This window comes from Otolemur garnettii, unplaced genomic scaffold (genome assembly GCF_000181295.1).
Source record: "Otolemur garnettii isolate 467f Iridium unplaced genomic scaffold, OtoGar3 scaffold00028, whole genome shotgun sequence".
NCBI lineage: Eukaryota > Metazoa > Chordata > Mammalia > Primates > Galagidae > Otolemur > Otolemur garnettii.
The window spans coordinates 1,342,688-1,354,969 of record NW_003852423.1 but is presented as its reverse complement, the minus strand read 5'-3'; the positions used below and the strand labels follow the sequence as shown (position 1 = coordinate 1,354,969).

Sequence of the window (12,282 nt, the reverse complement as noted above, 5' to 3'; positions counted from 1 at the left end):
ATATCACTTAGCTATATTAAAAATTCCTTAGCAAGACTTAATTATTTCATTCTGTCACATGAAACTATTTGTCAAGGTTTGGAAACAACCAAATTATTGAGTTTCCCTCTCCCTTTGAACTGGTTGGAATTAACATCAGTCAAACCACTCGCATGGTTTAATTCCCCAGATATTTTTCTTTCCCCTATTTTCTTACCTCATAGTCATGTTTAACTGTTGTTTTTCTCATTGCATGAAAGCGTCTCTGAGTAGATTAACAGTGCAGAGTGAAAAGAAAGGGTCTAGGTCTCTTCCCTTGGTCTCCAAGTTATGAAAGCAGCACTGGGAATGTTTATGAATGCTGCACATTAATTCACTGAAATGGTCATTTAGTTTCTTTTCCAAACACAGGATTTCATCACATTTAATAATAAAGCAACAAGCCATTTTCTGTATATTATAAACCATCAACTTGTAATTATATACTGAAACTTCTATATGAATTCTTTGTGATGATGTAAGATGGTATTGTATAAGTGGACCTTTAGAAGCTCACGATATACCTACAAGATCTATTTACATTGGGCTAATCATGTTGAAATAGCATCTATTTAAGAGTAATGTCAAAGTTTCTTTTATAAACTTCTATAGATAGATAAATAATCTAGGAGGCTTTTTACTGTTATAAAATTAAGACTGCCTTTCAATGCTTGCTGAAGTTTTGGGACATATTATCCACGTAATGGGCAAAATGTAATCCTAAATTTTTGATTAAAAGACTCTGCATGAAAACAAGCTGTCAAATGGATGGAGAGAAATTAAACTTGACAACAGTAATGCCTACTTTCCCAAATGAAAGCCCAGTTCAAGTTTCTACTCATCCATTTTTCAAAACTTAAAACAAAGCATGTTTCCAACCACCCATAGATGAGATGCCAACATTTGCATTTCAGTTGGACCTGATGAAGTCAGTACACTTCCAGCTTCAGGCCTGCTCAGAACTCCCGTGAGGTGTTTGTTCAATCTAAAAAAAATGGCAATGTGACAACATGCGGGGAAGGAATGAAATGTGGCCTGTGGGGCTCGGTGCTGCATTTACACAGCACCAAGGAAGGCCTCATCATCCAGCAGGATGTCTGACTGCCCCAATGTCAGGTCCACGTGCAGAGGCTGCCAAGTAAGTGGAAGGAGGGCAAAGCATGGGAAGTTGGGAAGCACAGCTGGGAAGAGGGATTTCTTCATTCTGGCAAATCCAAACCAACACAAAAGGAAAGGAAGATGATCTTTCTGTGTGTGCTTATTTGTTTGCCTTTCTTTTAATTGTGAATTTCCTACTTGGGGCAAACTAAAATCAGGACAACCATATATCTGCTTCATGATAAGAACAAGACTGAAATCACAAGCATAGGTGGGTAAGGACAGGCTTCTGTCCCATAAAACCTGCATTGGAATTCCAGCTCTGTACTGGCTCTGTTACCTTGTTCTACCTACTAAGCCTTGTAAAATTAACATACTTCAAATTAAAAAAATGAGTTGATAAGGTTGAAGGGATAATATACATAAGAATTCTGGCAGAGAATCTAGCTCATAATAAATCTTTCATATGTAAGAGAGCGGGTATTACAAAAGACCCAAACCTCAGGTGCCTCTGAGAAGCTGTCGGAAAGGTGCACGGTGCCTAAAAGAAGGGGAGGAAAGGGTGCCCTGGTCTACTAGGAGGAACAGGTGCAGCAAAGCTCAGATTGGTAAAGGTGCTTATCTGGTTATCTTTAAAATGTTAATCTGCCTGTAAAAAGCTATGGATTTAATTATATTCATTAGAATAAAGCTATTAGAAAGGGTTTTCTTGTTTGAGAATATGAAGTATGACATCAAAGAGTGTAAACGTTTTGGAACATATATGCCTAAAGAATTGTTGTTCCTCAAATTAATCTCATTAGGAAAATGCATATTATTTTTCATAGTTCACTAAATAATTCTATATTAAAACTGCCTTCAGGGACACTTATAAGGAAAAATATTAACACACAAGCACACTTAGATGCGCTGTTTGTATGTGACCAAAGGCATGAAAGACTAAACTCTCCGGGGTTAATGTACAGGTGGAAAGAGGGAATGTTAAAAAAAAATTGTAAAAAGGGGAAATAAAACAGATACTACTCAAAAGGGTCAAATTTTCTTTCAAAACTAATGAAAGCTCCCCATTTGCTGAGATTGAATTCAGCATTGGAGCATAATAATTTTCATGCCTTGCTTGTTAGAACATAACATCTATCTGTTTTAATAAGGACAACACAGGATGTCTGCTGGGCCTCCCATTTACTGGTCTTGTCAGGTATATTTTTAGTGTGATAAAATAGCACTCACATCAAAATGCCTAAGTATCATAGTAATAAATATATAATCACTTATATGTGGACTGAACCTTGATGTATATAAGATTATCATCTTATGATTTATATGTTTTTTAAAAAATATTGGCTGATATCCAATCATGGAAATGTACAATATATTTATCACAGAGCATATACAAAGGAAGCAAAGAAAGAGAAAAAAAATAGAAAGAAAGAGGGAAAGAGAAGGAAAGAAAGAGAAAAAGACAAAGGAAGGAAGGAAGGAGAGAGGGAAGAGAAAACTTAGGAACTAAAATCAAGTTTTATTTCCTTAACTAAATTAATCTCCTTCCTGATCTTCCCTATCCTAACACTTAACACATTTTATTACTGCTTGCTTGACTAATTCATTCTCCTGTTCCTCACACTAAGCTCCAACTGAATGTTGTTTTCTTCATGCCTAAAATGGTGTCTTTGCAAAGTAAGAATTCAATGATTTATTGAATGGATACTTGCAAAGATTAATATTTCACTTAAATATGTACACCAGGTGTCCTGAAATTTCAGCCTGCGGGCCACATGCGGCCCGCCTAGGACATTTATCCGGCCCACTGGGTGTTTTTGCCGCCGCTGCCTGTCCTGCTTAGCAGCCGACTCATCCCGGGGCCTGCAGTCCGGCCCTTCAGTGGTCTCAGGGACAGTGAACTGGCCCCTTGTTTAAAAGTTTAAGGACCCCTGATGTACACTAAACAAAGAAAGAATTTTCTTAAAATTTCTGCTTTTACAGATTTCATGAAATGAAGATGACAAATATAGATATTACAAAAGCTATTAAAATTCTAGTTAAAACAGGAACTGTTAGGCATTAATCAGGCTATCCTATTAATTCTGTAACAGAGAAATAATTCAAAAAATAATGCTGTCATGGGGATGGGGGTTGGCCAAAATCTATGTTAAATTATTTCATAACAAAAATTCCTGAAAATACTTTGAAAATTTTGTGTGTATCATTCAAACAGTGTTGTGACCAGAGATTTACCCTTTAATTTTTTAGAACTATCCACTGTGTCTATCCTGTATCTATAACTATCACTATGTCTAAGTAGCTGTGGTGTCTTGTTTTAATCAAGCATTTTTTTCATTTTATCAGGAAAAAAAACCCTATGGCAATATTTAAATTAGAAATGGGCTCAGGAGAAAAAACACTAATATACTAACAATTTTTGTTTGCTATTTTTAATTTGGGGCAAAATTCTATTTTAGAAACTCTTTTTTTCTCCAACATGAAAAACTATATTGGCAAAAGCAACAGTTTTATTTTGATGCTAGCATGAAGAAACTCTATTTTTTGAAAAGATGTACAAAAATGAAAGTGAACAGTGCACAAATTAACCACCTATTAACAATATAAGTTGTTTAATGTATTTCTAATTTCTCATAAAACAAAAGAACAAATGATTGTTTGTTCCGTGATTCTCTTATGATTAAACTTTTAGAAACACTCTCCATGAAATATAGAATATTCAAACTCATAAGCAAAGATAATCATTCGACAAGGTTTCTTCTACTGTGCTGCCATTATTTACCGGCAGATAAAACTATAAAAACACTATATAGGCCCATTCCACAGATATTTCTGTCAAGCCTCTGATACTTACTACATATGAGGTAAATAATCTCAGGACATACACATATCCCATGTAAACGTCACTGAAGTGTCATGCAACAGATAGGTACAGCATGTGGTACATTAATAACAGTTACATTGCATAGTTAAACAGAACACGAATGACCGTTTTACAGTGTGGACATAAAGTCTGTGTGCAATTTACTATGTTAGAGTATTTTAAATCACACAGGAACTTTATGTCCACCCTGTATATACATTAAAATAAGAACAAACTAGAGAAATTCTTGAAAATTTAATGTCAATCATTATATCAGCTAAGCTCCTTATAATATAGGTTTGCTTCTATTTCTTTTACAGATTATTAGCAAGTCAAACATACCATTAAAAATTTCACACCAGGAAATTTCACATCATATTTAATCTCATGTAGGTTTAGAGATAAATCTACTATTTTCTTTGTTCCACTCCTTTTCTTTCTTCCCTAAGTTCCTCAAAAAAGAAAGAATTGAGAGAATGAAAGGAAAAGACATCTGACTCCTATGGCTCAAAGGAGTAGGGCGGCGGCCCCATATGCCGGAGGTGGTGGGTTCAAACCCAGCCCCGCCCAAAAAATGCAAAAAAAAAGGAAGGAAAAAACATTTTAAAATATGTCATTTGCATATCTACCTCTTCATGTGTGCCTACATTTCTTGCTGTAAGTATCTCAAAAGTAAGTACCCCATTTGTATGATGTCAACTGTTTGGCTCCATTTTGAATGGAATCAATTGCAAGGTTTGTCTATAGTAATGGGGAAAAATGACACAAGGGTATACTAAATAGTTAAATAACACACATATAAATAGACTAGCATAATACAGAAAGTTATTAGCTTCTGACATCTAAGTTATGGCCCTGACCCCAACATGAAAGAAATGTCTTCAACACCTTATTGAGAAGGGTGAACAGTAGCCATTCTCTTCTTCATAGTCATTTTGTGAATACTTCAGAATAAAACACAGGTTCAATATTTTTTTTTAATAAGATTCTTCTCCCTTCCCTTAGACAACTGAGGGCAGGTAAAACATTTTCAAAATCTGCAGGATACCCAATGTGCATATGCCAACTTGATTAAACATATGGAATACATACTTGGAGAAAAGCCAACTGGCGACCTGCTTGAGTAATCTAAACACCCAAGCTGAGAGAGGTTAACATATAAAGATCAGCTTTGTACTTTGAAGTTTTCTGGTCTTCATTTTGCCTAATTAAGACAAGATTTAATAATCAAACCACTGTACAAACATGTACCCCAATGTATAGGTTTGGTTCTAATTTTGGGAAGAATTCTTAACAGATTCCAAGGAATCAGCTCCACATGGGAAAAGGTCTCTGATAAGATTTGCTATTCTCATGGCTAAAATGCAAATGCTTGCTTTTCATCTTAGTTTTATCCATGTGACTAGGGTTGGAATCTGCCTGTCAAAATCTCTAGCATGATACTAAAAGAGAAAGATTTTGATCATTAGCATACCATATGGCAACTCTAGGTCATAAAAAACTGTATTCCAAAATACTCTTAAAGGTATTCATCAAAATCATTGGTAGACCATGATTTCAAAAGGATAAATTCACCTAATTTACACATAGTAGAATATATATACACACACATACACACATGTAGTAGAATATATATACATTCTACACATAGTAGAAAATATATATACATACATACACACACACAGACACACATATATATATATATGTTCACCTAATTCCAGATCAAAATATTATGAGGCAGAAAGTAGGACTCCTCATCTTCCCTCTCAAATAAATTTCACATTATTTGAGGGACACTGACAGTTTTTCAGGAATAACTAGTGGTTTTAAGTTGTGATGATAGACCACTAAACAAACAAACCAGCCTTGTCTACTGTAACACAACAAGCACATGCAGAGTCACATCAAAGTCAATGAGTATCATCCCATTAATTGGAGAAGGAAATTGATTGTCCCTGATAAGACTGATCTCATACAAAATAACTTCATGCAAAATAATGTGATAATTTTTGAGAAATGCTGTAGGATTCATCTAATGATACAGAAAGTGCCCTCAATGCACAGTGAAAGAAGGTCAGAAAGACAGTTGTCACTGTCAATCATTCTGCCTCCAACATCCTGATCCTACACATACACAGGTCATCTCTGAGAGCAACCTAGGACAAAGGTGGAGCCTGGCTCTACTTTGTTACAATGGAGGTCAAGAGAAGTGTTGCTGAACAACTCCACCACTAACAACATGGCTATTACATGCTGATGAGCCTCCCTCTTGCCATTAAAAAGATTAGGGTTTATTTTGGTTTTTGTTTGTTTGTTTTTATATCACATTACAACAAAGTATTTGATTACTAAGCCAAGCTTTACCTGTTTATCAGTGAACATCACGTCATTTTGCAATAGAATTCCTCTTCTGCCCTTTAAAATAATTGTAACTGACATAGCACAAAGGAGAGGGTATAAGAAACTTTATACCTAGGGCTTTAATATTTTTCAAGAATTTTCCAAGAATGAAAAGAGTATGCTTTTGTAAACCTACCATGGCAGAGAGCAGTGGCAAAACTACACATAGGTTCATTAATATCATTTTGCTTACAAATTCATAGAATATGCTTGACTGGTAAATCTGATATCATGATACTGAAATCACTGTTTCTTTGTGGTTGTCTCAGTAGGAGAGCTCCTAAGGATGTGGTATGATACAGACATTTGCTGTCCATTTCAGTAAGACTGCCAGAAATAAAATATCACAAGTTTCTCAGAAACTGCTTCAAACCCTTTGTGAAATGAAAAAACTAAAAAACAAATGTAACATAGATATATACGAGCTTTTTGACACGTGAATCCACTGCATCCAACTCTGCCTCAAAATTTTTCTGTAATACTAAAAAACAAGACTACACATTTGTGCCTATGTGTGCTTGAGCATTAAGATAGGTTGTTAATCACAAAAGAGCTTGCTAATCTATCATCTCTTCTTTGTTGCCAACAACTTGTGAACGTCATGAATTACGTATCAGTAAAGACACTGATAGTGGGATGGTGTCTGTGAGCCCAGACAGCAATGCTAGGAGCATAATATTTTTGCTCTGGCTCATATCGACATTCTCCTATAGACCCATATCAATGAAGAGATTCCCCAATTTCTAAATCAGTGGTGATGAGGATTTGACTTGGTTTGTGGGCTTACTTTGTTCATGTGGATCTGCTGCTGGTATTGCTTCTGCTTCTCCAAGAATTGCTGGTGTTGCTGCTGAATGACCAGCTGAGCCAATGTGCTCTGAGGCAAAGGTGCAGACTGGGTTCGATTCAGGGGTCTGTGACGGGGCAATTTATGGGTACCTCTAATGCCCGGTGAAATTCTCTCTTTTGCTGCCAATGGAGATTGCGGATGTAAGGAGACTCCACCTAAAAAATAATAGATATGTGATATGTGTGCACGTGTGTGTGTAACACAGATAGGTCAAACACACAAGCACACTCCTAATTCTAAGAAAAGGCAAGAAGCCAAAGAAAATAGACATGGGATAAAATATATGAAAATGGTTGTATTACCATTCTAGCACGAAAGAAGGCTAGGCTTGGGTGGGTAAAGGCTGACGTGCCAAAGCACTGGACATCTACGTGTCTGACAGTGTGACTCACCACAGTCTAATCTGGTATGAATAAAAGTTAAATGAGGCAAGCCTCCCCCTCCAACAGAGCTGGAGGAATAAATATAGATAATAGCCTTTCCCACAGTACCAGGTGTCAAGAAAACCCTGCATGGCACTGTAAATCTTTAAATTTATTAGTCTTGAGTAAAAGAGACATTACATTGGATCATTGATAATAAAAGCCTTTAAATGACTTGCAAGTTGCGCCATTATTAATTACCAGCTACAAGAAGCTTCTGCTGTCGCATTTGTTCTTTCAATAATAAATGCTGCAGGAGAGCCTGGTGGCTGCTGTTGGGTTTTCCCTCTAAAGCAACATGAGGATGGCTTGACGATGCTGGGATGCTGCCCCCGTACTGCCCAGGTAAAGGAACGCCTTGCCTGAGCGTCTGTGTCTCACACTTCTGCTTTTCTTTGAGTGAATTTGAAGCCTGCTTCAAAAAATAACAAAGATGTCAATCTTTCAGCCATGTGAGTCATTAGGTCCCTGTGTCATTAGATGAGTTTCTTAAGCCATAATTTCCCCAAACACAACCCCCCATCTTACCCAATGGCTGAGTCGGCTAGATGGATAACAGTGTGTTTTTTTAAACTAAGTAAATTAACAAAGGAAAAATAAAAATATGGTTGAAGCACTGAGGCAATTTAGTATGAAGGATCACAGTTGGGAGGGGGGAGGATGCGTGGTGGGAGGGTGATTGGTGGGACCACACCTATGGTCCATCTTACAAGGGTACATGTGAATCTTTCTAAATGCAGAATATAAATGTCTTAACACAATAACTAAGAAAATGCCATGAAGGCTGTTAACCAGTTTGGTGAAAATATTTCAAATTGTATATAAAACCAGCACACTGTATCCCATGACTGCATTAATGTACACAGCTATGATTTAATAAAAAGAAAAAAGGATTACTGTATTGTCTAAAAATTATTTTTTAAATATCAGAAGGGGTGTTAGATACAAAATTTTACTTAGACAAAAAGAATGAATCAAAGGATCTATTGTACATCACGACAAGTATAGTTAATAACAATACACTGTATAAGTGAAAAGTGCTAAGAGTATATTTAAAGTTTTCTCACCACAAAAAAAGATACATGAAATAATGCATGTGAGATAACTCATGATCATGTATATTTAGCTTACATCATTCCACAATGTATACACACATCAACACATCATGTTGTAAACCATGAGAACACATAACTTTAATATGTAAATAAAAAATGAAAATTGATGCTAATTTTAGGCTTAGTAAGTGAAAAGTTTATTTCTAAAATATTTTAAAATATACTTCTTAAGTAAAAGATATATTGCAAAAGTGAAGTTTATTCAAATAGTTAAATTAAAAACCATATCATAAGGATTAAGAAGCTGGTGATAAAATGGTCTGTAAGTCTGGAGTTGTAAACCAAAGGAACAAGTCATCCTTTCTCTATATGTCCTTTAATAAGTTCACAGAGCTGAAGTTTCCAATATTTAATTTTTAATATAAAATTTTAAAAATAACTCAATGAAAGAAGGAATAAAATATGTAGGAATTTGATTTAAAGCTATATTTTATATTAATTCATAACAGATCTTCAAATCTCTAAATATTAAGAATGACACTCCACATATTTTATACACTAAACTACTAGTGAAATAAGATATCAAATAAAAATGCTATTAAGAACTTGAAAGGTATGATAACACAGTAATAAGGCAATAATAATTATATCATCAATAGCAATAATGAATTATTCTATTCAAAGAATTTAATGAATGGTAGTCATTTTGGTATTAAAAGCAGAAGTCTAATACCTCAAAATTATGTGGCATGTTTCTTTTCAAAACTCATGTTTCATCTTTCAAAATTGCTGTGCACCAGGGAAGCAAAGCAATTTTCAGTGATGGAGAAATTAAAGGACAAAGAGCTAAATGGTTTGTCCGAGTCACAGCGCAGGTCAATGTAATATTTAATCTAGAAGTGATTCTATGTCCTGGCTTCTTTTCCTTAAAATTTCCTAGTAGTCAGTGGGGAAATGGAATATTAGAGATCCCTTTGCCAAAGCAATGCTAAACTTGAAAAATTAATTGTGATGGCCTCATCCACACCAAAATGGAAACAAAAAAAAAAAAAAGAAACTTTAATCCAAACCACATTGGTTTATTCATCCAATGGTACCAAACTGTATTACCATAGAAATATTAAATGGTCTGGCTTTCATACTTAGTCCTCTGGGAAAAAATTTTCTCTGACCACATTAAAAGTGGTCCATGTGTGAGTTAACATGGAAGAGTGGCTTAAAACATGCAAAAAGTAGTGAAAATAAAATGCCTATTTATGTGTCATGAAAAGTTTTTAGGTTAGAATTTACTTATCATTAGAAGAGACAGGAAAACTTAGAATAGAAGAAAAAATAAATTTTTATATGTAATAATTTAAAATGATATTCATTAATATTCATTTCTAGTTTCATTCCTAACTCCTTTTTTTTTAAACTCACTAGAACCAATTATTTACAAATGCTTCATGTGGATTTTCAAGGACATAGCTGAATTCAGGATTTTCAAGCCTTTCTTTTTCAATCCCTTGATATAAAACAGCATTCAAGTTTTGCTTTCTCCTCACTGGTCTAAGATCACAGGATCACATGAAATAACACTTTATTAAAAACACTGGATATAAGAAGATAGGAGATACAATAAAATACCTTTGAATGATTTTATAGTATTGAACATATATGAAATTTGACACACTAGACTCAGCAAAAGGCTTGATGTTAATGATTGGCCAAATTGGTGACAGAAGTTAGAATAAATTTCTCTTTAAACCTAATGTGTCACATGACCTCTGAAGAGATACAATTTTCTACTACCATTTCATAGATGAATTATTCTGGGTAAAGCTCACAAATCTTTTACATTAACTAAAGTTGATATTATTTCAGGAAATATGAATATAATAATTACTGCTATCTTTGGCTAATGACAATTACCTCTAAAATAAGACAATTCTGGTTGTCCGGACTTTTAAACTGATTCACTTTAAATCTGCTGGGAATACTCTAAAATTGTTCTTAGAGAGTTTTTCCACATATGTATTCTTCAATACCACAGTCGGTAACTTAAATTCTTAAAATCAAGTGATTCACGAAATGAGGTCTATAAACACACGCTGCTGTGTTTCAGAAGCTGCACCTCTCAGCCCTGCCAGGGGTTTTGTTCCAGGTCTGCTACTTACTGGCTCTATGATCTTGGGCTTTTAAACTCTCCAAGTCTCCACTGCTACTTCTGTAAAAATGTGTGCACTGTAATCTGTTTCACGGGACAGATGTGTGGAACTACTAAAATAATATATCTGGAGAAGGCTTTCTTTTTAAAGCTATATGTCATTATACAAATGATAGTTATTATTTTTATGTATGATTATCTAAACCAATATAATTCTATGATTTGAAATTAAACTGAACATCTTTGAACAATGCATAAAATAGAAAACAGGGAAGGAAAAGCTGATTCTACACCTTTTTTTTTAAAGTTTAAATACATAAGAAATGAAAAAGTGCTCCCTGTGAAAATATCGCCTGGGCTGGTTTAGGCTGATGCTGCACGATGACTTACATTGAGCTGGGATGACACTGCTGGAAGCCCCAAGGTAATGTTGGGCAAAGAAGGAGAGGTATAAAGACTTAGCAGGTTCATGGAATCTTCATGAATTAGAATGCGTTGCTGTGAAACCATTTGCTGTTCAAAAAAAGAGAGAGCCTGAAATTATCAATTTTACTATAAAACACTCATATTTCAGTTATTTTATCATAACTTTACAAAAGATTTAAATGTTTATGACTTCTGTATCCAAGAGTTATATTGTAAAAATTCAATACAAGTTATCTTCCTCAGACAGTTATAAAATCTGAAGGACTCCTATCTTTATTTATAAAATTCTGGCTTTGTGGAATATAATTAGCATGTCTGTCATTGAATAGTAAAGTACAACAATCAAACTGAGTAGTTCAGATTAGTATATATGCTGCTGTTGTATTATTGATTAAAAAAATGTATATAATACCGCCACAGTCATTATCTTCATCTGATCTTCATTTAATGCCATTTTACTGATGGGAAAACCCACACAAGAAAATCTTAGATTAAATATTACCACATTGGGCTTCCATAGTGATCACATCTTTTTTAATATAAAAATTTATGAATAGACAACCCTGTGTGGTGTATTTTTAGATCATTCATATTCAGAAACTAAAGTAAATGTTAAAATGTTATGAGTTCCCTATGCCACAATAGCCTTCATTTACACTGAAATACCGTGAACATTTTGGCATCGCAGTGCTTTTTACAACAAATACCGTTTTTTAATCCATTACTAAGAGTCATGTTTTCCCACATGTGGCCTAATATGGTTGCTTGAATTACATTTTCTGTTTAACTCTTGCTTCCCTCCCAGAACTTTTATACAATAAGAGTTACAAAGGTCTTATTAGACTAGGGAACTCTGGCCTGATATGGTCCCCAAGGGAACAACATCCCTGAAAAAGAATACTCCATGTAACAGTATGACACAGTGACTGCTTTCTTCCCAAACAAAAAGCATATGGGACTCCAATAATAGACCACCTCCAGGAGGGATATTGCACACACGGGCT

The 12,282-nt window shown here is 34.8% G+C and overlaps 1 protein-coding gene across 24 annotated transcripts in view; it reads right to left on the bottom strand.

The window, feature by feature from the left end:
- HDAC9 (histone deacetylase 9) overlaps window positions 1–12,282 on the bottom strand; it is a 906,973-nt gene that overhangs the window by 340,505 nt on the left and 554,186 nt on the right. For all 24 annotated transcript variants that reach the window (XM_023512444.1, XM_023512455.1, XM_023512456.1 and 21 more), the window contains 3 exons: window positions 11,243–11,365; window positions 7,853–8,063; window positions 7,167–7,384 (listed from right to left, as the gene is read on the bottom strand). In XM_023512444.1, the coding sequence (XP_023368212.1) occupies window positions 7,167–7,384; window positions 7,853–8,063; window positions 11,243–11,365 (552 nt within the window). The remainder of the gene's footprint in view (window positions 1–7,166; window positions 7,385–7,852; window positions 8,064–11,242; window positions 11,366–12,282) is intronic.